General features: G+C 36.7%; 1 protein-coding gene across 11 annotated transcripts in view; it reads left to right on the top strand.

Annotated features, from left to right (window-relative positions):
• The window catches only part of Slmap (sarcolemma associated protein), a 119613-nt gene that overhangs the window by 62365 nt on the left and 29356 nt on the right, over positions 1 to 27892 (top strand). For 3 of the 11 annotated variants that reach the window (XM_031362429.1, XM_031362430.1, XM_031362423.1), the window contains exons 4-13: positions 350 to 386; positions 2233 to 2295; positions 4290 to 4385; positions 4680 to 4751; positions 6072 to 6212; positions 8174 to 8311; positions 10505 to 10673; positions 10758 to 10808; positions 11247 to 11297; positions 16896 to 16958. In XM_031362429.1, coding sequence (XP_031218289.1) covers positions 350 to 386; positions 2233 to 2295; positions 4290 to 4385; positions 4680 to 4751; positions 6072 to 6212; positions 8174 to 8311; positions 10505 to 10673; positions 10758 to 10808; positions 11247 to 11297; positions 16896 to 16958 — 881 coding nt within the window. The remainder of the gene's footprint in view (positions 1 to 349; positions 387 to 2232; positions 2296 to 4289; positions 4386 to 4679; positions 4752 to 6071; positions 6213 to 8173; positions 8312 to 10504; positions 10674 to 10757; positions 10809 to 11246; positions 11298 to 16895; positions 16959 to 27892) is intronic. The other 8 variants (XM_031362431.1, XM_031362432.1, XM_031362425.1 and 5 more) reach the window with 7 other exon arrangements.

Genomic DNA, 27892 nt, shown 5'->3' with positions numbered 1-27892 from the left:
CTTATTTAATTTTTTAAATTTATATGTTATAAATTAAAAATGCATGATTTAAAAGATACTTCAGTGTATTGAAATGCTTAAAAAAAAGGGAGTTATCACAGCACCCAGTAAATGGTGGGCTCTCAAAAGACGCTTAATGCAGTCTAGAATTGAAATTTATTTGAAGAAGAATTATGAGTAAAAAGCAGATTATAGATGTATTAGTTGGTTTTTCAAAATGTCTTAAGATAATTGACAGTCTTCTAATTACATGAGAGCAAATGCATGAATTTTGTGACACTCTGGTGCTCTGGTGCCATTTCCTCTGTTTTCAGGAAATGAGATAAAAATTCTAAACTTTACTTTGCAGTGTCATCCATGCTCCATTACCGAGTCCTGTAGACAAAGTAAGTTGTGAATGGTTGGTTTCCAAACGCTGGGGATGATTTCATTGATGTCTATATTTAATATGTCTTACCTAAAAAACTTACTTCTGTTTTTATAATGAAGAAAATATGGGTATGTAGTTAATATAACCTTTACCGTCTGGAGAATTTGGAATGAGTGTTTCTTTGGACAAAGCTTTTGTAGCCCAAGTACTACTGACTGAGTAGACTAAATGTACCTGGTTGTGTGCCTAGCCAGAGGTAAGTGGGATTAACTGTTACTTTCTACTGAAGTACAGGTCTGTCCAGGAATCCCCAAGCTTTCTATCCAAGATGTGCACTCACTATTTACCCATATAGCAAAGCAGCTCTGAAATAAGAACTACAAGAGTTATTCTTTTAGTGCCATAGAATATCAGTTTTGAAACCACCCGATTAGAAACTGCAGTAATTGATTGCTGCAGTATTTTTCTTTTGTTTGTAATTGTGCATTGAAACTATAGGTATCATTGCTAAGTAACAATGTGACCAAAGAGTAAAACCATACATCTTTTTTCTATTTGACATCACATTTACATTTGACATTGTCCTTCATTTTCTTTTTTAGTGAAGCAATTCTGTATTCGATGGTCTTGAAAAGCCCCTACAGGGGCTAATTCTACTAGATTTGGGTTCTAAAGCAGTTAGGCTGAATTGTAGGTTTTGAACATTATTATTTTCTGTCTTGTTAAAATTTACATACAATAATAAAATTTTTTCATTGTCTTTAGTTATTGGACAAAATGGTAGAATTTTTTCGTTTCAATTTTTGTTTTTTAGTGAGTAAAGAGAGATTTCATATTGTCCTTCAACTTGATACATGCTTCCAAGTAATATTTTGAAGATTTTTGTTTCTAGGTGAATTGTGACATTAATGAAGTAATTAGGGATGAATTTTAAAGAAAAACCATATGACTATTGATTAGGAGTTATTATTTCTGGGTAATGAAAAGACTCAGTTCTTTTGTGCTCTAAGTTTGTGATTTGACTAACAGTTTCACATGTAGCACTTGCTTCATCCTCTTGCTTATAAAGCAGATGTGAGCAGTGTAATACCATTGTAAATTCTGGACATGGAGCAGAAATATTTTGAGAACTACTTTACACAGTAATTCAGAATTAAGAGACTAGGTCAATTAAAAATCTGTTATCTGCATATGTAGGAAAATAGATGTTTCATGGAATTAGTTTCTAATTCTTCAAGTGCATTTTATTTTTTTGTTCACGTTCCCTGTGCAAGTAGAGATAAGAACAACTTGCAGGAGTTGGTTCTCTCCTTTTACCATTTGGATATTGGGGATTGTCCTAGTTAGGGTTTCTATTGCTGTGATAAACATCATGACCAAAAGCAACTTGGGGAGGGAAGGGTTTATTTGGTTTACATTTCCACATCACTGTTTATAATGAAAGGAAGTCAGGGCAGGAGCTCAAACAAGGTAGGAATGTATGAGCTGATGCAGAGGGATGCTGCTTACTGGCATGCTACCCATGACTTGCTTGGTTTGTTTTCTTACACAACCCAGGACCACTAGCTCAGGGATGGCACCAACTACAATTGGCTGAGTCCTTCCCCATCAGTCACTAATTAAGAATATTCCCTACAGGCTTGCATAGCCTGATCTTATGGAGGAATTTTCTTAATTGAGGTTCCTTCCTCTCAGATAGATGACTTAAGCTGTTCAAGTTGACACTATCTAGCACAGGGATCAAACTGAAGTTATCAGGCTTGCTAGCAGGCAGCTTTACCTGCTGAGCCATCTTGTTGGTTCTTAATGGCCCTTTTAACATACTGTTTATTGTGATTAATGACATTGTGTTTTATTTCTAGGTTGCTGCTAACACTCCAAGTATGTACTCTCAGGAACTATTCCAACTTTCTCAGTATCTACAGGTAAAAGTAAATCTTGAAAATTCTCAGCCTTTAAAAGTAACTTAGATCTTATTTTGCCAGTTTACAAATATAGGATAAAAATATTGGCTGCAAACATGTACAGAGGAAATACTTTTTTTGGTTTAAGGAAGAATGAAGGTTTAAAAATAGGTTTTGTGAAGAAAAAAAGAGCCAGGATTGCTGAGTCTAGAGAAGATAAGTTTATGTGCAAGAGAACAGGTTTTTTTTCTTCCAGTACGAGGGGATTCAGAAGTGACTTTTGAGTAAAGTTAAACTTGTCCAGGTTTTAGCTGTGAGATAGGAGTACATAATTGTATAGTCTGTATTCTATGCCATCCTCATCTGTGTTGGTTCATTTGGTCTGTGTAATAGTCCTGACTGTTATGTAGAGAATGTAGATTAAACAATTGGCCACCTTCTGTGTGCTGTGAGTGCTTTTTATCCTGATGAAGCCCTCATGCTTGACTTCCCATCCTTTCTCACCTTTGCTTTCAGTAGTTTGAATATCCGCTTACCTTTGCTAACTCCTTAGGAGGAATTGTCCCACCTCCTCTTTTTCTTCTTGTATAATCCTTACTGAATTGATGAGACTCTAATGTAAATTGTGAACCCTTTCAAAAAAAAAAAAAGCTGAAATAGATGCCTTTTATACTTAGATCTAAAAGATCATTTACAGATGTACTACATTTGTTGAAGTTGGTTCAGAATTAACAACTAATGGAATGGAATTTTTAAAAAGATGTAATGACACCATCTAGTGGAGGTAGATTTTAAAACTGGTTGGCTGGCAGCTTTGTTCATAAGTAAAACATTTTGTATCTGCTACTTCCTGAGTATTAGGGACATTTCAGGAGCTTAAAATAAAATATAGTAAATAGCTGTTTTAATGTGTCTCTCAGGTGATGAAGTTTTTTTTTTGTGTGTGTGCATGTGTTATTGTTGTTTTTTGTTTGTTTGTTTGTTTTGAGACAGAGTTTCTCTGTATAGCCGTGGCTGTCCTGTAGACCAGGCTGGCCTCCAACTCAGAAATCCCCCTGCCTCTACCTCCCAAGTGCTGGAATTAAAGGTGTGCTCCACCACTGCCTGGCGTGATGGTGTTTTTATTAGATTGCTCAGTTTATGTCTAAGTATATATTAGGCCAGATTTTCCCTAGTCATTGTTTATCAAGGATGTGGAGAGCAGTAAATTAATAGTTTTAAACTTAAGTGCTCTATTTAAAGCAAAGGTGACTCCAAGATAGACTGTTACTGAGTGTCCTTTGAGTACTGGCAGGAACAGCAGAGGATGAAGGTGTGCTAGACTCACTCTTTACCTTCACAGCCTGCGAGGGGATGCTGCTCACAGCTGTCAACTGTGAACCACTCTTCTTCTCCATGTCCCCCACCATAGTCACAGATTCCTTTGACCCCTTATTACATCAAACTAATACTTACTGAGCTCTCACTTTTTGAATATTAGCTACCGCTTTCTGAGGTAATCAGGGAGAGAGCCAGAGCACTTGAAAATGCCATAAACGATGAGCAGTTCTCTTTTAAGTACATGTGGATATATTTAAATAATATTTTCAAAAGGAAAACTGAAAGCTATTGCTATTTTGATGCCATGCTGGAGAGCTGTTGTATTTTGATGTTGACCAGATTGTTCTGCTTTCGTTTGAAATACATTTGTTCTGAGATATATAAATATTTCACAAACATCTATGCATTTATTAAATACAGGACATTTATATTAAATACAGGACAGACATATTAAAAACAGAAACATTTATTAATTTTTCTCAACTGCATTTTGAAAAAGAAAACAAATGAGTAAGTTGTTTTCCATTCAGGGAAAAGTTAACATCTAGACAACCGATTACATCCATACGTGCAGTCCAGTAGATGGGCTAAAATACTAAAACACACCCAGGGTTAAATATGAAAATATATTCAAACCAGACTGAGAGGAATCATGCTGCCCAGTTCATTAAACTTTCTTTTGTGATTTATGTTAGGAGGCCTTACATCGGGAACAGATGCTGGAACAGAAGTTAGCCACACTTCAGCGGCTACTAGCTATCACCCAAGAGGCTTCCGATACTAGTTGGCAGGTACTCCAGTTACTTAATTAATATTTAAGAAGCATTTAAATTGTTTAATAGGGTGGTCTTGTTTTTTATTTTTGTTTTTGTATGTGTTGAATGGATTAAAACTAAGATTTTCTGGTAAACAAAAGTAAAGTTATTCCTTAACTAAAGAACAAAAGTTGAAACAGCATTTTTTAGCAGATCTTATTTGATTTTTCTGATTTTCTTCATTTTGTTGGCAATAAAAATCTGTACTACATGATTTTTTTTCTGTTGTTGTGACTCTGGGTTTTTATTTATATCTAATTTTTTCAACAGGCTTTAATAGATGAAGATAGACTCTTATCACGGTTAGAAGTTATGGGAAACCAGTTGCAGGCATGCTCCAAAGTAGGTATTTAATGTCAGGTACCCAAGGAAGAATTCACGGTATTTTCTGTAGTTTCCGGTACCTGTTGTTTGTGCGTGTTCTAAAACCTTTATATAGTCCCACAGTTCTTTCACATCTTTGTCGTGGAAAATTCAGGGCCGCCTATAAGTAGGAAAAATTGTGTGCTCCATGCCTGTGCTCAGTTCTGATTCCTTTTCTGTTACCGTTGATACTCACTGACGAGGTGTTTGCCTTCTGATCCATAGTGAGACTTGGCTTGTACTGTTACTGAAATGTTTTTCTGGTTCTTTGGTCTGGCCAGATCCTATGGTACTTGTTTTACTTGTCCCCCCATCATGGATGGTATTGTTCTTCAATCAAAAACATATAATGGCAGATGGCTCTCCTTTTAAGATGTTACCATTCATTGACAAGTCTTCACTAGGTCCATTATTTCATTAAGGATATTTAACATAGTAGTGTAATTCTGTTATTTTTTCATTTACTTCTTCAAAGAGAATACTTCCCTCATGAACCATTTTATTACTCTGAGGTATATTTCTTTCTTCCTTTCTTTTTTTTTCTTTTGGTTTTTCGAGACAGGGTTTCTCTGTGTAGCCCTGACTGTCCTGGAGCTCACTCTGTAGACTAAGCTGGCCTGGAACTCAGAAAGCCACCTGCCTCTGTCTCCCAAGTGTGCTCCATTACCACCCAGCTGAAGTATATTTTCTACAGAAAAAAGGAAACAGAATAATTATTTACTAGATTAAAGCAGAATAAATTGCTTATTTTTTATCCAACTGCAAATGACAATGAAGTACTTTCTCTCTTGCTTAGACTTAAGTATATTTTGTTGTGTTTAAGTCTATACTAGTAGTTATCTTTGTTGATCCGGGTTTTCTGTGAGTACATGCTTTGAGGCTGGCTCTCTGGCTTGCTCAGCCACCTGCTAGCTAGGAGACCCTGGCTCATTCTGCACAGTTTTTGTTCTAGACCTAGAGTTTCCTTTTTCCTCATGAAGCTCTTACTACTTTCGTTTGGGGCCTGGATAGCAATGATTTTTGCTCAGAAATGAAACTATGGTAGCTTCTATAGAATACGAGTAATTAATCTTAATATATGAGAGAAACTATTTGCTTTTAGCTCATTTCTTTTGAAATTAGTATAATTTCTGAAGGCATAATTTACAACTTTGAAATACACATTTAATTAATAGGAGGCCAACATTTGTATTTGTGGGTACCTTAACATATAATTTTGAGTGTTATAATGAGTTTCTTTCAAAGGATCAACAATTTTCACAGAAAAGTGACTTAGGTGTAATGTGTCTTTTATTCTAGAATCAAACAGAAGATAGTTTACGGAAGGAGCTGATCGCACTGCAGGAGGATAAACACAACTATGAAACCACAGCCAAAGAGTCCCTGAGGCGGGTTCTTCAGGAGAAAATCGAAGTGGTTAGAAAACTTTCAGAAGTTGAGGTATTTCACTTTTATTGTCATTGTTTTTTAAAGATTTGTTTTTCTTTTAAAATTATGTCTATGTGTGAGTATTGTGTGTGAGTATTGTGTGTGAGTGCAAGTGTCTACAGACGGCTGAGGCCTTGGATCCACTGGACCTGGAATTATAGGCAGCTTTGAGCCATCTGATGTGGATGCTGGGAGTTGAGCTACCTTTGCCTGGTCTGGAGTTTGCCACGTAGACCAGGTTGGTCCCTGACTCCCAAGTGGTGGGATTAAAGACTTGCTAACACCATGTCTGGTGAGAATTGATCTTTTGTCATAAAAGTTAGCTGACTTTTAGTGGAAGATGGTCACATAAGGCTGAGACCTTTACTACTTTACCCATCTTCCAGAGCAGTGGCTCTCAGCCTTCCTAGTGCTGTGACCCTTAATATAGTTCCTCATGTTGTGGTGACCCCCAACCATGATATTATTTTTGTTGCTACTCCATAACTGTAATTTTGCTACTGTTAATCATAATGTGAATATATTTTTGGATGGTCTTAGGCACCCTTTGTGAGGTTGTTCTACCCATAGAAGTTAAGAACTACTGCTCTAGAGTGGTACTGTATCTTAGGCTTTACAAGTTTAATATCTTCCAGGTCCTATGAAAAATCAAGATGTGATTCTTGGGACTGAGGGCTTTTAGCTCAGCGGGCATGTGCTTAGCATGTGTGAGGACATGCATAGTTTGTATTATGGTCTCATTCTATAACATGTACTTTATATTCATTGATGTTTGATTAATCTGACATACGCACAAAGTTTCTAATGTCTTTGTTTTCAAATTAGATGAATTGTTGTATGGTTTTATTCTTATTTTAAGGATTTTTTGACTTAGAGATGAGTGTGATAGAGTGTACTTATTATAATCATCGCACTTGGGAGTCTAAGGCAGGAGATTGGGCTAGCCTGTACTCTATAGTGAATTTGAAGCCAGCTTGAGTTACATAGTGCCATGGGCCGGCTTAAATACCATACAGCAAACAGGACAGATGACAAGAGTTACATAGGCAGGTGACCGCTAACAAGGTCAGTGATCTTGTTGACTAAGATCACGTATCTAGTTGTGAAGCGGGCGGAAAAGCAATGGTGCCTCTCTTTGCTGGGGCTAATTTGGTATTCTTATACTAACTCTCTGGTTCTTGCTGGAGGCAATGACTAGGAGGTTTTAATCTAACACTTCTAGCTAATGTCTTTGGGTAGAAGCCCTTCATTACTCTCTAGTATGTAAAACATTTCTAGCTATTATGAACTATCTATTGCTTTAAGGAATGTGCTTGACCTCTGTTGCTAGCTCTGGCAAGGCAGGTTCCTAGAGAGAAATTACAAGTTATAAAAAGCTTGGTAATAAACCAAGATAGGTTAGAAACATTGTGTTGACCAGAAAATAATGCCCAATCTTAACCATCAACAAATCATTTCTTGGGGTACCTTTATGCCTAAATATGAGGCCGTGTTTTGATTAGAAAGACTGATCTGGAACATGTCTGAGTTAGGGGATACCAGCGACTGTCTAAAATCCAGGAGGCACAGAACTCCTTTTAGATTCTTATTGCCTCTTATCCTTAATCAGGATTTTACCCCCGATATTTTAGATGTGCCTGGAGTAGACGAGTGTGCGTAGCAACATAGTATTGTTTCAAAAGCAAATAGAAAAGGAGTTGGTGGTTTTAAAATAATTCAAGGCTAAAAGTCATACTTGTTGTTATTAGATAACTTTCTCTGCCCATTTCCCAACATTAAAAAAAGTAACTTAGTTGTGTTTTAGTAGATATGTTGCTTAAATTATTTTGCCTTTTAAATCAACTTTATATCAATTTAATCCAAATGTTGATGTAGACTAGTTCAGAGCTATATTTTTTATAAATTAAATTTATGATAAATTTAAAATAAGTACCCATTTACTCTAATGAATTACCTGTGAACTTGACTTGCAGCGAAGTCTGAGTAATACTGAAGATGAATGTACCCACCTGAAAGAGATGAATGAGCGGACTCAGGAAGAATTAAGAGAATTAGCCAATAAGTATAATGGAGCAGTTAATGAAATTAAAGATTTATCTGATAAATTAAAGGTATGTGTATTAGTTACTTTTGTATTGCTGTGATAGAACACCATGAGCAAAAGAGGCTACTTGGCCTTAGGGTTCCAGAGAAGTAGGAATCTTACCACCATCATGGGAAGGAAGTGTGGCAGCAGGCAGGTATGGCAGCTGGAGCTGGAAGCTTAGAGTTCACTGGGAATGGCTTGAGGCTTTGAAACATCCAAGCCCATCCCCTGTGACATAATTCCTCCCAGAAAGGCACACCTCTTAGACCTACCCAAACAGCATTACCAACTGAGGACCAAGCGACCTGTGAAGGACATTCTTAGCCCAGACATCACAGCTTCTAGTTAAACTACTGAAAGCATATTAAGATAGTCACTAACATGCTAACAGCTTAAAAGTTTATAAATCACTCAATAGCTGTTAATGTAAAATTAGGTAAAATTAAAAAGTTGAAACTGGCTGGGCAGCAGTGGCGCACGCCTTTAATCCCAGCACTTAGGGGGGCAGAGGCAGGCAAATTTCTCAGTTCAAGGCCAGCCTGGCCTACAGAGTGAGTTCCAGGACAGCCAGGGCTACACAGAGAAACCCTGTCGCGAAAAGAAGTTGAAACTGATAGTGAAAATAGAAAATGTATTCTATTTAGTCTACCCTCTATTACTGTTGAAATTGAAAGCCTTTAAAGTAGACATACGTCTAGATGGAAATGTAGCCAGCACTTCACAACAGCAGGTGGAGTGTTTGCTTCAGCATCACATAGCCTAAGAAAAGAACAGAGTTTTATAACATACACTTTAAAGAAGTAGAGACAAATCAATATGATATGAAATGGTGAGATGGCTCAGTGTGGATACTACCATGCAAACTGGTTATAGAATCCTTCCATGGTAGAAGGAAGGAAAGTCCCCAGAGTTGTCCTCTGACCTCTACTTGCGGGCCATGGTACCCATGCACTAGAACTTAGCCATGTGTAACACTCATGTGCACACACATATGTAGACACACAGACATGCAAGCACACACACAATAATAGATAAATTATAAAAAGAGAGAATCAAAAGCCATAGTGAGATGTCTCAGAGAATACAAGCCTGATATCCTGAGTTCACTCCCAAGAGCCCATGGTGGAAGGAATTGACACCACGGAGTTGTGCTTTGATTTCCATATGCACCTACCCACACATCATATACACACATGTACATGTTATAATAATAAAGTTTTTAAAAAGAATTAGCAAAATTTAATATAATCAGGGGCTTTTAAAACCTCCTCATTTTTAGTTAGGGACCAGCTGTTCAGTGCTGCAGTAAATTCAAAGGGAGCTTGGGATAACCTGCTTGAGCTGTTAGCCTTAGCCTTTAGCCATGCCATTGATTCTGTTTCAGCTGCAATTTCTCTGGAACACTTTTAATAAGGGCATCAGACCATAGGATAATGTATAGTTGGCCCTTGTGACAGACTTGTGAAAATTCATCTCAATATTATATATCGGTTGGTGGGTTATGAGAGAGATGGAAGAGTTTGTGGGGGACTGGAGAGAAAATAGAATCTATATACTATGAAAACAGAATGGGCTGTGTGGGATGAGAGATGGAAGCAGCCAGAGAAGCAGCGGTCATCCGGGCAGGCGGTACAAATATGGGTGAATTAAAGTAATTTATAGACATGTATGTATGAAGAGAGACAGAGTAAAGCAGTATGCTATGATATTAACTTAAAAATTAATTAAAGAAAAGAAAAATGATCGTACCCTCAGTTGAGTGCCTACAAGATAGGGAAGTTCTCAGAGAGGTCTTGTCAAGAGAAATGTTTTTGGAAAGGGCTTGTAATAATCATCTTTTTAGTTAACAATTTTAAATTAGTGTTATATTTTAGAACTATCAAACCAGTTGTAATAATAGTAAATTTGGGAATATATTTCCCACATAACACACATGGAGGATTTAACTTAGACTCTATTGCTTGTTTATCTCCTGTGTTTCCTTGTTTGCTTCTAAGTCTTCCTTCTCAGTGCTATGTAGTAGTGAGCTTGGTACAGATCACTCACTTTCCACATCAAGTCTCTGTCTTTGTTTTCTGTAGAAAACCAGCTTTATAAATATGTTCTTTAATTCTGAATATATTTCTCAGAAGTGTAAATGAATGAAGTCAGTCCTGGGTTTAGGCTAGTTAAAGCAAGACGAGGTTTCATGAGGTGACTGAAGATTCCTGTGTAACAGGTAGCAGAAGGAAAACAAGAGGAAATCCAACAGAAGGGACAAGCTGAGAAGAAAGAATTACAGACTAAAATTGATGAAATGGAAGAAAAAGAACAGGAGCTCCAAGCAAAAATAGAAGCTTTGCAAGCTGATAATGATTTTACCAATGAAAGGCTAACAGCTCTACAAGGTAAGCTGGTGAGACAGAAATTGGTTTTATTTGATTTTTGTTCTTTGTCTGTGAAATGCCTTTTTCTTGGACTATTTTTTACAGTACGGTTAGAACACCTGCAGGAGAAAACTCTTAAAGAATGCAGCAGCTTAGGTAGGTGTCACCTTATTTAAAGATGTTTTCATTAGCTGTTGACCTTGTCCCCAGTTCACATTGTCCCACTTCTCATGATGTTTACTTCTTTCATTTGATATTTTACTTATCAAGTATCAAAGGTTATGTATTTAGAAATCTCCTTTTACAATACTCATGATTGCCACCAGTGGGCGCCATTGTTGAGATTTTGAGATAGAGTTCTGCCTCTGAGATCTTAAGTAGCAGGATTCACACCCCTTACCTCTCCACCCCAGGTTCTTTGGAAGGTCTCTAAGCCTGAGTTAGTAGAGAATGGCAGCTTGAACTCCTCTTATAAGTAGTGTTCTATACAAAGTCAGTGTGAGTAGAAATATAAAATGCTGTAGTTAGACTTGAAGCCAGTTTTAAAGTTAACACTTTCTTTGATCAGGCAATGATATCCTGTCTTAATCCTAGGGATACAAGTTGATGACTTCTTACCTAAAATAAATGGGAGCACAGAAAAAGGTAGTGTAAAAAACTTAAATATTTTTCCATGATATCCTTCTATCATTTAAGTAGGACAGAGAGCTAAATGCTTGATGATTTTAGTACTTGAAGTCATACACATATACAACAGCTGTTCACATACCATTGAAATTCATTTAAAATCCAGCTTCTCCTTATAGTCTAAGATACAGAGGTGATCTATACTTCAATATCCGTTGCTATGTGGAAATTGCAATGGCTTAGGTGAGAAAATGCTGGACCTTGTTAGCCCTGGCTTGTTTTATATAGCTCTTACCTTCCGAGGAGCTTGTACTACTGTGTTGTTCCATTACGCTTGGTCTCCATTTACAGTGTGTGAACTTACTTAATTTCCCATTGAATACTTTCTTTATCTAAAAATTCTTTTTAGTTTTTGGTTTTTCTTCTGGGTTGCTTTTCTTCTGGATAGCAAGACTTCTCAATCTACCAAAACTTACAGCCAGTGTATTAGTATTTATCTTTGTTGTCCTTCTTCCCCCTCCTCCTCTCTCTCTTTTATGCAGTCTCACCGTGCCACCATGGCTGTTTAGAAATATCTATTTAAATCATGCTGGTCATGAGTTCAGAGAGATCTGCTTGCCTTTGTCATACAAGTACTGAAATCAAAGACATGAGCCACCTCCCAGCACAGGGATGATTTTTAGTTACTGGCTTTTGTAGTCCTATAGTCCTGAAATCATAAGGTTCACTTTGGCCACTTGCCCCTTTCCTCTGAGAGTCATGGAGAACCAACTCCAGCTGTGTGCTTCGTCTTACACTGGATATGTGGAGTACTAAAGGATTACAATTATTTTCAGTGAATACTGATGTGCTTATGAGCTGATTTTAATATGCAGAATTTGGAAGAAGGTTTTAAGGTCAGAACTAGAACTTCTAATGAAACTGTATTCCACATATCAGGGTATGTCCTTATCATGGAAAGAGGTCACAGTTAAGAAGTAATTTCTTTTGTTTGAAATAAAAAATGGATGAACTGGAGTTGTAGCTTTATATGTTTTCCAGGTTTATGCTTTGGATTCAAATCCAGCATTACAAAAAGGAAAAAAAAAAAGTTCTTATAATAACCGCTAAATGGCCCAGATAATCATGTAAATGTGAGTTGTTCAGTCAAAGTCTAATCTTGTATATATTGTACATTGTAGGATTCTTGAGTAAAAAAGTATCCATTGCTATTTGATTTGTATGTGTATTTTATAAAATGCCTTAAGTTTTTACAGATTTGAGTTTTTAATTTTCAATTTGAGAATTTTTAAAGGTGTAGTTTATATTCACTTTCCTAAAACTTTTAGTTGCTATGTATTAAAAGTATTTAGCAAACTTTTGTTAAATGAGTTAATCTTTATCTTCTAAGTACTCTTTTTTTCTTAAATGATTTTGTTTTCCATTATTATTTTGCTTGCTTCTTTTCCTTTCTGATTGTATACTTTTTAATTAAATTCATATTTCCTTGACTATGTGTCAAGTATCACATTAATACAAGCTATGGACTTTCATTTTTTTAGCTAAGAATCTTTATGTACATACAAAGCCATCTTCTTACTAGAGTTGTCAGCCTGCTGTGTAAAATTTCTGCCCCCAAACTCAGACTGACAGTCTGCTTTCATATTAGAAAATAGGTATAGATTCCTTAGTTTAATATTAAACGAATACAATGTTATCTTGTTATGAGACACTCCTTGCTCTCATTATCCCATTGTTAAGCATCTGGGTCTCTTGTCGACATGTGTTATGTACCATGAGAATGCTAGCAGAGATTTTGACAGTAAGGTCTGACATTTGTCCAAACATCTAGTATAGAGTGAACTTTGTAGTAAGATAATTTACCTTTTAAAACATCACCAAAGATCACAGCCACAATTTTCATGAATTTTAAAGTTAACATTACCCTTTAAATAGTAGAGAAAAACACCAAGTATAGATGCAAGAGAAAATATCAACTATGTCTAGAGATATTATAGTTCATATTTCTTCCAATGAAGTCCTTTGAAATGACTTAAGTTTTCTTTTTTTTTTCTTTTTTTTTTTTAAAGATTTATTTATTTATTATATGTAAGTACACTGTAGCTGTCTTCAGACACACCAGAAGAGGGCATCAGATCTCATTATGGGCGGTTGTGAGCCACCATGTGGTTGCTGGGATTTGAACTCATGACCTTCCGAAGAGCAGTCGGTGCTCTTCCCCGCTGAGCCATCTCACCAGCCCAGACTTAAGTTTTCTAAAAGCACAGATTTTATACTCTTTTTGTCTCTTTATAAATAAGCATTATTTAAATATATATTGGGGTATAGAATAGTGCTGTTTAAAAGCAATATGTGAGAAATTTAAAAATGTCTAGTAAATATAGTAAAAGTTTAAAAAATAAGCAAAACACGTCTAAGTAGTAAATTTTATTTAACTAGCAATTTAAAAAATGTTATTTTAATATGTAACCAATATTTAAAGGTTAATGAGCCATTTCATATTAATTTTCCCTAATAAGTGTCATCATGTATTTATTTTAGGCTGCACATAGCTTGGTTAGAATGGGCTCTGTTTAAATGGCTTAGTGGCACATGCAGTTAATGGCTACAGTAACATGGGTACAAAGAAAACCAGAATCCATAAGAAACGGATTTGTGTAAACTGTGCATTCTAAGTAGAATGGTTCTTTATGTTTCTATCCATGATTTCTTTTCCCCCATTTCTCTTACTTTAACCAATATCACAGAGACTTGTTTTCCTTCCAATAAGCACCTGATTCCCTTTGGATTACCAGTGACAGTAATATATTCTGTAGTTGTGTCAATGTAATTCCTAAGGGCCGGAATTCAAGCAATAGACTTGTGTCATGTTTGAAATGCTTTATATAGATTACAAGAATGTTGTCATATGTGTGTAAAAGGTGCTTTTGTAGACATGGCACATATGTATTTGCCTTTTTACTTAAATAGTAGACTTTATCTAAGCTAGTCTACTAAATACTTTAGGATCAGATTCAGATATTAAAAATAGAGTGCACAGGGTACTGGAGAGATGGCTCAGTGGTTCAGAGACTTCCTGCTCTGCAAGGAGGACCCAGGCTTGATTCCTAGAGCCCACATAGCAGGTTACAACCAGCAGGATCTCTAGCAACAGGGGATCCAACATCCTTTCCTGATCTTTGTGGGTTCCTGCATGCAAATGACCTTTAGCTTAGTCAGTAATAGTGGGTGTTGTGGTTACTGTCCGGTTGCTGTGAAGAGACACCATGACCAAAGCAGCTTACAGAAGAAAACATTTAATTGGTGGGCTTACATATTAGAGGGTGAGTCTCTATCATGATGGGAAGCATGGCACAAATAGGCAGACATGGTGCTAGAGAAATACAGAGAGCTCACATCTGATCTGCAAGTTTCAGGCCCAGAAAGAGTGTGACAGGGCCTGGCTTGGGTTTTTAAATCCCAAAGTCAACCCCTAATGACTCACCTTCTTCAACAAGGCCACATTTCCTAATTTTCCCAAACATTCTACCAACTGGGGACCAACCATTCAAATATATCAGCCTATGGAGACCACTCTCATTCAGATCACCACAATGGGATTCCCTGTTTTTAATAAGAATCATGAGGAATTGATTAATATTAGTTTGAAATTTGGTTTCATATCTGTCATAAAGTCCTTTAGTTATATTCAAGTTTGGTTTAAAATGAGTTTTAACAATTTTTGGTAACCATACATAAAGATTTATGACATTTTCATACATGTGTGCTCTTCCTTATCACCCCCCCCTCCACTGACTCCTCCTCTCCCCAACGGTTCCTTTTACTTTATATCCAGTAAGTGGATTTAAACTAGATCATATATGAGATGTATTTGTCTTTTCCCTCCCATTATCCTTTCTTGTTCTCCCTCCTTTTAGGCCACTTCCTTCCCATCCATAATCCCTTCATACTTCCCCACCACGTATGTGATATATACATTTAAATCTAGATTTTATATGTGAAAGAAGCTTGTGAAAGAAAGAGTCAGGCTTCTCTTGTTTAACATTTGATTATCAGTTCTATCCATTTTCTTGCAGATGATCAATAAAACTCCATTCTCACATATATATATATATATATATATATATATATATATATATATATATATATATTACAGTTTCTTTACCTGTCCAAACAAATTTTCACACTTAACATATTGCATAGTTTGAGTTTTGGAAGTGTTTAGTTTAGAGTTTATGTAAAATAACTTTTTGATTTGACATTTTATAATCTACTGAGGGTTTCTGTTTTCCTAGAGTTAGCTCCAGTTGGCAAATTCTACTTGTCTCTGAATTACTGCTTTAATTCCAAATTTCTGTTCTAGTTAATTTTTAATTTTTTTATTTGGTGCTGTATTGTACTTCTCATTGATGTTTCCAAAACAAAAGTTGTACTAATCTTTCCTCCCCCTGTTTTTATCTTATAACTATAGCATGAGGCCTTTGGTATTATATAACTAGGATAAAAGAAAATAACATTTGAGAGATAAAGAAGGCAGTTGACAGGAAAGGTGTCAAAGAGGCATTGTCACAACAAACAGTAAGACAGCGGAGAGGTGACAGTGAGTTGTGGACAAGAGCAGGGTGGAGAGTGAACGTGGTGCTGGGCCAGTGCACGAATTCCAGACCTTCTGGTAGTCACCATGCTGGGGCCCAGCCCTTTATCTGAAAGCTTCTGGGACCCCTTGTGTAATTTTGAAAGATACAACTATGTTACTGATGAATGTTCTCTGGATTCAGAAATTAGCCCTTGACCTTTCAGTTAAGTTAAGATTATTGTAAGAAAAGGGCTGAAACTCTTTAACCACAATGTTAATTTTAAATTTTCTCTTTTTAAACTCTGCTTTTTATAAAAGTAAGCAAAACTGTGTGGAACATGAAATTTGGGTTGAAATAAAAAATGTAATGTAGTGGTTATGTATGATCTAGATTAAGTAAACCTTTTGTAAAAATGAATGTATAAAAATAGCTCATCAATTTCTTAAAAATTTACGGAAGTTATTGTCTGTAATTCCCTCCCCAGCTTCTTAAACAGGGCTTGTAGTCCAAGTTTCCTTGAGGCTCGCTGTATATGTAGCCCATGTTGGTCTCAAACTCATGGCAGTCCTCCTGCCTCATCCTCCTAAATGTTGGGAATTTAGGCGTATGCTACCATTCCTGGCTAATTTTATGCATTCTAAAGTTTTTGTATCTTAATTAAGATCAACATCTTGGAAGAGAGACTGTTAGTATACACACCTGAAATTAATTCAGCAATAAAAACACAAAAGTCACTTTAGAATATTTACAAACCTATTATGGAGAAAGGTACATATGAAAAGTCGGAAAAGCTTTTTATTTTTGTTTATTTTTTGAGCTTTTTGGATAAAAACTGCACCTTTAAAAGCTAGCTATTCAGAGTAAACTAGTGATTATATAAATTACAACTTTCAGTATTTAACTTGAAAATGTGTTAAAATATACTCTGTTCTTTTCAATTATCTATGTTAAAATCATTAAAAAAAATTTTAACCTTTGCTGTTGTTTATTTCAAGACAGCAACAAACCATATCCTTAAAGGTCTTTCTTTCTTTATTAGAGCACTTGCTTTCAAAGAGTGGCGGGGACTGCACTTTTATTCATCAATTCCTAGAATGCCAGAGTGAGTACAGAGTATTTTTCACATTGATTTTTAATGAAATCAGGGGCTGAAGTTAAGTAAGCTGCGAGGATCTCAATGTTGTAGTAGGAGGATGTAAGGCACTGTCTTCAGGTAGCAGCAAACCTGCTTGTTTCTCACTTTTGAGAAAAAGATTCTTGCTGCATTTGCCTATATGTATGGAGTAGAAACATATATTTCAGTGGCCCCTACACATACACACACAGGACACAGGAGGAAATTTCAGACTTACTAATTAAAAGTCATCCATCAGGAACTAAAACAGACTGCTGGGTTGTGAAGTACCTAAGCTTTCTTATTTTAAAAAATGTTTATTTAGTTTTGTGTGTGTTTTGTCTGCTTGTTTTGCTTGTGTGTGTGTCTGTACACCATGTCTATGCATTGTCTTCAGAGGCCAGAGGGAGACCTCACATCTTTGTGAATCATAACCAGACTCTGCAAGAGCAGCTGGTACTCCTAGCTGTTGAGCCATCTCTCCTGCTCACACCTAAACTTTCTATGTGTAGAATACCTCTGTGTACCTAAAAGTACCTGTGTGGATACTTGAAGAAAAAGTGACAGTGGCTTCTTTATTCAAGCCCCAGTTCTAGCACAGATTGAATCTTGAGAGTTTTAAGTATATTTCTCAGATTAAATGAACCTATTAAAAACAAGTAAGGGCGCTCAGCTCCAAGATGGCCCTCAGCACAGTTTTTAGGGAAGGGGTAGCAATAAGTTGTCTTACACTCTAGTGTTGCCCAATATTGGCAATTTCCAAATAGGTGTCTCTAGAATATTAAAGGTAGGTTGGCTCTTAGTGATTTAGACCTCTTCTGAGTTCTAAACAAAATGTTGCGAATCATTTTTATTTGGAGTTCATACAGCAGCTTAAATCTCTTAACAGAAAGTTACAGCGGTTTTTAAGTATGTTAGTGACTAGGAAAGTCATCATGTATAGTAGAGTACTTGTTTATATGCATTTCTTTTCTTGTCACGCAGATACTATCAAGCATTTTTCCTTTCTTCCCTTTGAAAAGAATGTTTTTTATCCTTATCTCATGCATATATGTTTGCCTCGTGCTTAACCCAAGACCATTTGTGGTTAAAAGGATCACACCTGGATTTAGAGCATACAGTTTCAGTGGGTCCCAGTTACAACTCCCAAGAGTTGTTTAGAAAAATATCTAATTGCATTAAATGGTTTTAGAAGAGCTGTCTCCCCCCACCCCCCAGTTTTAGATAGTGTAATAAAATTTAAAGCTCTTTTAAGGTTTTTTTTTTTTTTAATAAATGTGACATTTTTCCAATCTCAATACTTGTAGACCATCTGATAACTGCATCTCAATTATAGGAATTGGCACAGTGATTTCTGTGAGGGAAGATAATTCATATCCACTGAAATTAGCAAGAGGACATAATTTTAAAATAAGATTCTAGAAGAAATATTATTACTTTTATTATATAATGCTACTTTTATATATATATTAGCTTTTAGAGTTTGTACTTTAAACCCAACAAATGAGATCATCAAAGAATGTTTTGCTGAATTGTAATTTTCTTTTTTAATTAATTAATTAATTTATTTATTTATTTATTTATTTATTATATGTAAGTACACTGTAGCTCTCAGACGCACCAGAAGAGGGTGTCAGATCTCATTATGGGTGGTTGTGAGCCACCATGTGGTTGCTGGGATTCGAACTCATGACCTTCCAAAGAACAGTCGGTGCTCTTCCCCGCTGAGCCATCTCACCAGCCCTGTAATTTTCAAAAGTCCTTGTTAGTAACAAATCAAGGTCACAGACCTTATTCTAATCACTTGCCTATTCTAAAAAAGGAAACAAAACTCCCTTTAAATGTCTAATTTATATTATATTTTTAATTTAAAGTAATATAAAGTAAAATTGTAGTTTAATATTTAAGTGAAGAAAATCTGCTTAGAGAATTTTATTATATCATATTTGTGTGGTGAAATGAGCCAGATAAGCATGAAGAGAACAGAAGTCATAACAAACACCCTCAGTGAGAAAGTTAACTAATTAAAGGATGTCTGTGCTAACTGTATGATTGCTCCAGAAAATACTGAACCTTCAGGACACAGAAGGAAAGTCAGAAGATCAACTCTCATTCTTGTATACAAAGGACAGAGCAAAGAATAAGAAACAAAGCAAAACAAAACAAAAGGGCTCCTATACATCTGATCTTCTGAATTTTTAGTGCAAGTAGCGAGCAGTTCGGCTCTGGGTGGCTCTGAGTGACTCAGGGAAACATATTGTAAGAATCTGGTTTCTGAATTTTAGGTAGCAACAGTTTGCTTTTGATGATTCCAGATGCCATCTTGAATTTTCCAAATCAAGTTAGTTCCTTTAATAAGGATTGCTGGAAAGAGGGTTACCTCTGGCCTTATTTGTTGCTAGAAGGGTCATTTTAAGACAAACTGCTATTGTAGACATTAAGTTTAAAGAGTATTATCACAAGGAAGGAAACTCAGCGAACACCTTGCTTGGGTAAACTTTAGGAGTAGTTTGGGATAATGCATTGACAGCCATACGTAATCTTTTTTGCTGGGTTTTTTTTTTTTTTTTTTTTTTTTTTTTTTTTTTTTTTTTTTTTTTTTTTTTTTTTTTTTTTTTTTTTGTTGCTTTGTTTTGTTTTTAATGACTAGGCATTTTAAATTGATTGGTTTTCATTACAAAGTATATATTTAGTCTACAGTAGCACTTGAGATTCTTTCTCCAGTTTTTTAAAAAGCAGTGTCAAATACAGTGTTTATTATTTATTGGGCTTATAGCATAAAGTCAGAGTTTTAAAAACTAAAAAGCTCATGGTTTACTTCCATTGATTCTTTATATTTAGTATATTGGGAGATATTCCATCTTACCTATATGAACCCATAAAAATGTAGATTGATTTTTATAGAATGAGCTGGAATACATTTTAATGTTTAATGGAAAGTCAGACTGTATTTTTAAAAAGTTCTTTTAGAAAAGGTGCTTAATTCTAGGAAAAGAAGGTGGGTTTTAAACATTTTAAGTGTATATAACCTTTTACATAGTTCCCAATTTGTAAATACTCTACATAAAATTACTTTGCATAAAGTCTAGAATTAGCAGGTAAAGGATACCAGGGTTTAGGAAGGGCTCAGTTCCGTCCATCTTCCCTGTAAAGTTTAGTTACTTGAGCTACTTGAGCTTTACTTCATAAACTTAATATATTATTTGGAACTCTTTTGCTAAAGATGCTTTCTAAGCTTACAAACTCTGCACCTCTTTTGTTTGGGTCCATGAACTCTCATTGGATGAACTTACTAAGCGTTGAGTAAGCCATGGACACAGACCTAAGACCCGTCCTTGAGTGCAGAGAGGACGGTTCTCTGAACAACTGCCTGCATCTAGGCTGTCAGGCTGCTGTATGTCCTTACGAGAGGAGGGATTTTGCTGCTTGATGCCAGAGAAACGTTCCTCTCTGGTCTGCTTTGTAGAGACAGATTGTCCATTTTCCAGGAGTCAGCTCACTCTTAATGGCATTACCAAGTGTCCCGAAGTGAGACTGATGATGCCTCTGTTCTTAATCCATGTTTATTTTTTTTCAGTATCTCTAGGTGGCTTTTTATCTTACTGGTTTACAAAATGTTTTTTCCCTTGCCCTATCCTCATTTTGAAATTATAGTCACAGTTTCTGCGGGCTTCTTCCAGTACTTTCCTCCTGCTAGGGCTTGCTCACACTTTCTGAAGCTGAGCTCTTAGCTAGAGGAATCCACTGACTCCATGTTTGCTCTGTGTCACTCTGTGAGGTCAGCTTCAGAACAGTCTCAGGCTTATCTAGGTGCCAACTCTACTTCAAATACATTTTTGTTTTAAACTTCGGTTTTTAAAATTTTTTATTTCTCTAAACCTGATCAGTTTATTTATGATTAAAAAGCATAAAGTAATTATAGTTCTGTACTGAAAGTACTTTATATCCCTGTCATGGGGAAACTTTCTCTCAGAGTTAGATGTTGCTAATATTTGATTTCTTCGTTCTTAGTTTATCTGCTCTAGATACATTGAAGGCTGTTAGCAGCTCTTTTAGCACTTGAATGGCAGGAAGAGGATGATGGTAAATTCATGCCAACGCTATCTTTTTTTGTTCTTGAAATTGGTCTGTTTTTATCGTGTCTGAATTCTGAACCCTTCTCTTCTCCTTACTCCTCTTTCCTCATGTTAAAAAAACAAAAACAAAAACAAAACAAATAAACAAAGCGCCAGCTCCCAGAACATCTTCTACAGCAAGAATTGCTTTAGTTGATTTTACTTCACCAGAAACGGATCCCACTGTACTTATCTGAATTATTAAAATGCATGTGTGCAGCCCTTCTGTGAAGCCTTATTTCTGCTGCAAGTTGCCAGTCTCTGAGGAAGATTAGTTGCTAACTTGATGTTGAACTCTGATTATAATTTCATTTAGTTATATCTTCATGTTAATTTTAATAAGTTTATTTTTGGCATTTACTTTTGCAGAATCAACCAGCTCTTCGGGTGACTTTGGCTTGTTTGCATTTACAGTGTTATGAGAGGAATCTTGGTAGGGTTTTTTCACTGACCCTATGATTCCTGACAGGTGTGCCCCCACTAGCCTTCCTTTCTTCATTTATAAAATGGGAATGTTGTGCATGCCTCATGACCGTGTTTTAGAACTGAGCTGAGATGATACCAGGTGCTCTCTGCTCTTGGCACACAGAAGTGCTTGTGAACCGGGAGGGAGAAGGCGCCGCGACCCCTGAGGGCCTCCTGGAGTAGTGCTCTCCTGCTCCTCCATCCTAGGCACGCAGCATTGAGCCAGCCGAGCTAGCTTTGTTTTTTCATGTTACTGTAATATTTTCTCACAATCTAGAGGTTTAATTTTTTTTTTTTTTTGGTTTTTCGAGACAGGGTTTCTCTGTAGCCCTGGCTGTCCTGGAACTCACTGTGTAGACCAGGCTGGCCTCGAACTCAGAAATCCGCCTGCCTCTGCCTCCCAAGTGCTGGGATTAAAGGCGTGCGCCACCACCGCCCGGCTAGAGGTTTAATTTTTAAATAACAGGATGCATGCCATTTACAAAATTTTAATTGCTGGTATGTTTGTAATATACAGAATTTAGGGTCAAGCACATTATTATAACAATATTTCATGATGAAGCTCAGTTTTGAGGTTTAAAAATATTTTTCAGGTTGGTAGTTGCAGAGCTGATAGCCTAGTTCTCCTTTAACCTTTGCTTTACCTAGGGTTCCTAGTTGTACTTACCTTATGCTTTAGCATTGTGCTTGATTGTCTTTATCATTTAAGGAAAATGTGTCTTTGGCATTAAGAACCTAATCTTTGCACACAATGGATTTTTTTAGTTGTCATTGTCTCTTCTTCCTCCTCCCCTCCCCCCTCCTCCTCCTCTTCCTCCTCTTCTTTCTCTTCTTCATCCTCCTCCTCCTCATCCTCTTCCTCCTCCTTTTTACAAAAGATTTATTTATTTATTTTATGTACATGAATGCACTATAGCTGTACAAATGGTTGCGAGCCATCATGTGGTTGCTGGGACTTGAACTCAGGACCTCTGCTCGCTCCAGCCCCACTCACTCCAGCCTAAAGATTTATTTATTTTCATATGTAAGTACATAGTGTAGCTGTCTTCAGACACACCAGAAGAGGGCGACAGATCTCATTATGGATGGTTGTGAGCCACCATGTGGTTACTGGAATTTGAACTCAGGATCTTTGGAAGAGTAGTCAGTGCTCTTAACCACTGAGCCATTTGTCAACCCCGCACCTTTTAGTCTTCTTGTGAGTATGTTATTTTGTTCTTTATTTCTATTTGAACCACATAGTAATGTGGTACATAATTTATTTCTGTGAACCAAGAAATAAGCTTAGTTCTCATCCAGTAGGGTTTTGGCAGATTCAGAAGCTTTTACAATTTTATCATCCTATCCTTTATGACTAAACTAAAAGCTTAAATGATGATCCCTGGTATAGTTAAGATGATTATGTTGCTAGTTTTGCAAAGTGCCCAAGGAGATCTATCAGATTAAAACTCAAGGATGTTCATAGCAGCAGTATTTATAGTAGTCCAAAACTGGAAACAACTCAGAAGACTTTCAATATCAATGAATAAATGCACTATGATCTGTTGGGTGACAAAAGCCTAGTGGGTAAGAATATGCACTGTAGTGTTTTATTTAGGAAGTTAGACCATTAAAGTTATATTTAATCAGATATGTTTGGGTAGTGTGACTAAAGAAATGTGAAAGAGTGTACAGGGAGACAGCTTGCTTGGTAAAGTGCTTGTTGCACATGCATAAAGGCTAGAAGGATGTCTAGTAGCAGTAGAAAAAAATGGCCTAGTGTCACATTCTGGTAATCCCAGATAGGGTAAGGCAAAGACAGGAAGATGTGTTAGCCAGCTGGGCTAGCTGAATGGTGAAAAACAGGTTCAATGAGAAATTCTCTCTCAAAAAATAATATGAGAGCAACTGAGGAAGGTACCTAGTGTAATCTGTGGCCTTCACATGCATGTGCACAGATGTGCCCGCATACCCACACACGAGCATACATGCATATACACACCAAGAGATGGTGGAAGCAAATAAATATGAAAGAGTAAGTATTATAAAGTCAGGTAGTCCTTCCCATTGTGGGAGAGAATGTAGAGAGTGGAGGGCTTTGAAGGTTCATAGAAAGGGTCTGTTCTTTGATTGGGCAATACCTTCATAAGACATTCACTTTATAAATAATTACACCTTTTAAAACTGTGTGTGTGTGTGTGTGTTTTATTTACACAATAAATATACATGGTTTAAGTGTGGCACTATCCAGATGAGATGGCAGATGCCTGTAATCTGAGTAGTGAGCAGGCTGAGATAAGAGGGTTGCTTGAGCTAGACAACACAGCCATAAGGTAAGACCCTGCCTCAGATAAACGAGGAGGAACAAGAGCATGGTGGTAATCCCCGCTCTTGTGCAGCACTTAAAGCATATCAAACAAACCAAACATGGGTTTTTTGTTTTGTCTTGCTTTTTAAAAAAAGCCCTCTATTGTATCTCTTTCAATTGTGGCAGGTCAGATATCTCCCTCAAGATCTAAAGGATCTTATGTTACATGGATGTCCTTTCTTCCAATCTTGGATGAGGGGTAGGGGAAGAAGCTGTAAGCTGTTTCTTATCTCTGTAGGTTATAGCTATTGTAGTAGAGCTTCTGTGTTGTTGGAGGTTTATGTTTTGTTTGCTTTGTTTTTCATTTTCTCAAGATGGAGAGTTTTGAGTAATATATTTTAATATGACACTCTCCCCCAACCCCCGCTGCCGCCCCTTCTTTATGGTTTTTCAAGACAAGAGTTTTTCTGTATAGCCTTGGCTTCTTGGAACTTGTTTTATAGATCAGGCTGGCCTCTAACCTAGAGATGGCCTGTCTCTGCCTCCCTGAGTGATGGCATTAAAGGTGTGCCCTACCATTGCCTGGCTGAGTTTTTGATGTAATTGTTGTAGTTGAGAAAGACCAGAAGAGTTATATTCATTTAACCAGGTAGATGTGAGGCCTACGTCAAATTTGTTTTGGGACACCTCCCCAATTTTCCTTAAACCAATTTCCAGTTATCACTTCTTTGTTATCCTAGTGCACAGTCCTATTTAAAGGAATCCTTATATTCCCACAAGTAGTTTCCAGTAAATTGAGGAAGGTGGAGGTAATGGACAGTTGCAGCATTCCCGGCAAGAGATTTGAATAAAGAATGTGGAGCAAGAGAGGAAGGACACCAGCATCATTTAGGAGAAAGGAAGAAAATAGAAATTCAGCTTTAGCCACGGTGGGATTAAGTCCTTGTGGGGTTCTGGATGAAAATATCTAGAAAGCAGTTAGAGAAGAGAGTTTGGAAACTAAGAAAGAATGTGACTTGCCATCAGCATTAGAAATAGTTCAGTTGCAGATAATTAATACAATGAATAGATGAATTTTATTGCCATTAGCAAAAATCTTGAATACCAAATACACATATTTAAATTATATCCTCATGGAGAAAAAGGCAATGAAAGGCTAAGAAAGGAGTGGGCAGGCATAGGAAGTGAATGGGCAGTCCTAAAAGTGAAAGACATAGTTTTTAAAAGGCAGTTGAAAGCTTTTGATTAAATATAGTTAGTGAATCCATTTATAACAAAAGATTTAGGTCACGAGGACAAGGGGGTGGGGAGAAGACTTTAACAGGTCATAGGCATCGACAAAATTTTGGAATATTCCAAAAAATTAATCAGGTGTGAAGGATTTGTAATTCTGTTGTGTTTCTTACTTTACGAGGGCAGAGGTGCTCAGGGCAAGAGGAGTCCGTGTGCTGCTTTATGCAAGGATGTGGCCTTACCTAAAGAGTCCTCTGTGCCTTATTTCCTTTACCCTGGTCCATTTAGGAACTGCTACTCACATGGCTCCTGCACTGCCATGTGTCCTAGAAGTATTTCTAGAATTTTGACAGGTTTGAATAAAAAAACAAAACAAAACAAAACAAAAACGGCATTGTGAACCAGGGAAGAAACAGGAAAAATGTATAAAGCAGAAAAAAGCTTTTAAGAAATGTAATTAATTTTTTCAGAAAGTTATCTATTTTATAAGTAAAACAAGAAGCAGATTATATTGTCTCTTAAACGATACAGCCCAAGTAAAATTATGATACTAGAGTTTTTTAAATCAGTACAAGGGTTTTTAAAAAAGTAAATATTCTAGAAAATAAAAATGGTAAGAATTTTGAATAAAAATTTTTTGTAAGTAAATGTTTTAAATAAGGAATTATCATGAGAACAATAAGTTTAGCTGTGAGACAGAGAATATACTAATCAATAAAACAGAATGTAAGACAATGCCCCAGTGAAAGGTATTGAAATTCTACACTGCAAACTAAGAAGATACACTTAATGTTCATTGAATTGTGTCTTAAAATATTGCTAGCTAAACCAGAAACCAAGGCACACACTGTATTGTTCCATTTCTGTGGTCCATACAGGATAAATAAATCAAGCAATAGGAAACAGATCAGAACCTGCCAGGGCCAGAGAGAGAGGTTGGCGAATAAATGCTTAGTGTTTATTTGGCTTCTTTGGGGGTGAAGAAAATGTTTTAGGTATTATGATTGTACTAAATATTACTGAATTATTCCTTGAAAAAGGGGTGGTCTATGTAAATTTTAATTGAGAGAGGGTGTGTGGAGGGGAGTACAGAAAAATAGGGTTGGGCATACTGCCCGGTAGTACAGTACCCTGCATTCTCTCTCTAGGATGGGGCTAGGATGGGGCAAGGGAATTTAATTTTTTTTTTTTGTCTCTCCTTCCTACTTTCCAAATTTGTATTCCTGTACTTATTTTTTTAGATTTATTTATTTTTTATTTTGTATGTGTGATTATTTTGCCTATATGTATGTATTTACATATGTACGTGTCTCGTGCCTATGTACGTGTCTCGTGCCTATGGAGGCCAGAAGAGTGTGTCAGATACCCTAGGACTGAAGTTACACCACCATACTGATGTTGGGAATGGAGGCTCAGCTCCTCTGTAAGAGCAGTTGCTCTTAACCCCTGAGCAATGTCTGGATTCTTACTGGCTTAGTCTGTTAAGCATTTATTTCTCCTCTGTGGTACTTGTCTGTCAGGAGAGCACTTTGTGCCACATCATTACTCAGCGTTTATAAGGTTAATCATCTTACTGTGATGTTGCCATCTCAAAAGATGATGCTTGAGTTCCTGTGGTGTGGGGGGTGTGAAACCTGTCTTACGAGCTTTGTCCCTGGCTCGGTGCCGTGGAATTGGGTGTCACCCCAGGTACTCAGAAAGGAAAGGCAGATCAGTTATTGTAAGCTCTAGAAATCCTTACCACCTATGAGGAATCTTTATTGGACTCACTCAGGCCCAAAGCTAGGAACTAGCAGAGCACTGTGCTTCTAAAACTTCGAAGAACAGTTATTTCCTGTAGAATTATGAGTCTAGTTAAACTGTGAGATAAAAAGTGTTAGTAGAACACTAGCATAGTCAGAGGAAAGAGTGACAAGTCATTTACCTTCTGTCCATTCCTTTCATGAGATTATTAGAAGTTATGTTGCAATAGTAAAAAGAGAGAATGAGAGATTGATTTTAGAATCCACAGTCTGGGGCACCGTGCAGAATACAGTTGAGACTAAGATAGTAAAATTAAGCTGAGAAAAGCCAGGTATGGTAAAGTGCAGTAAGTATGGGCACTTGGGAGGTTGAGGCAGGAGGATCTGAAATTGAAGGCCAGCCTGAGCTACATATGAGACCCTGTCTTTAAACAAACAGACAGACATACAACAAATGAGGAAGGGGAGAGATGGAGATATGTGTGACAAAATCAGGAATTGTATTTCTGTAGGAACTTAGACTGAACCTGGCCAGTGGTGGTGCATGCCTTTAATCCCAGCACTTGGGAGGCAGAGGCAGGCGGATTTCTGAGTTGGAGGCCAGCCTGGTCTACAGAGTAAGTTCCAGGACAGCCAGGGCTACACAGAGAAACCCTGTCTAGAAAAACAAACAAACAAACAAACAAACAAACAAACAAAAGGAACTTAAACTGGGAAAAAAAACATATTAGTAAATAAAAAGGGTTTATAAAGTCCCAAAATACTGAATGACTTCAAGTAAACCATAAAGATATATTAAATGCTAAAAACACATGCTATTATCTCTTTTAAATAGTAAGCTCTTCTAAAATTATCCATTTTTTGATTATATATTTTATAGGCTCTCTTCTGAATTGTATCAATAGGAAATTAACTATCGGTATGGCATTGTTTCTCTTCTTTAAGGAAACTGCTTTCCCCAAATTCCTTTATTTCGACTTCATACCCAGGACTTAATGATTTCCCGTTGGTTGGTTGGTTTTGTTTCCTCATACAAGAGTCTAGACTTTATAATAGGATGATGTCTGATGAAAACAGAAG

This window comes from Mastomys coucha, unplaced genomic scaffold (assembly GCF_008632895.1).
Source record: "Mastomys coucha isolate ucsf_1 unplaced genomic scaffold, UCSF_Mcou_1 pScaffold9, whole genome shotgun sequence".
NCBI lineage: Eukaryota > Metazoa > Chordata > Mammalia > Rodentia > Muridae > Mastomys > Mastomys coucha.
This window is presented reverse-complemented; position numbering and strand designations above follow the sequence as displayed.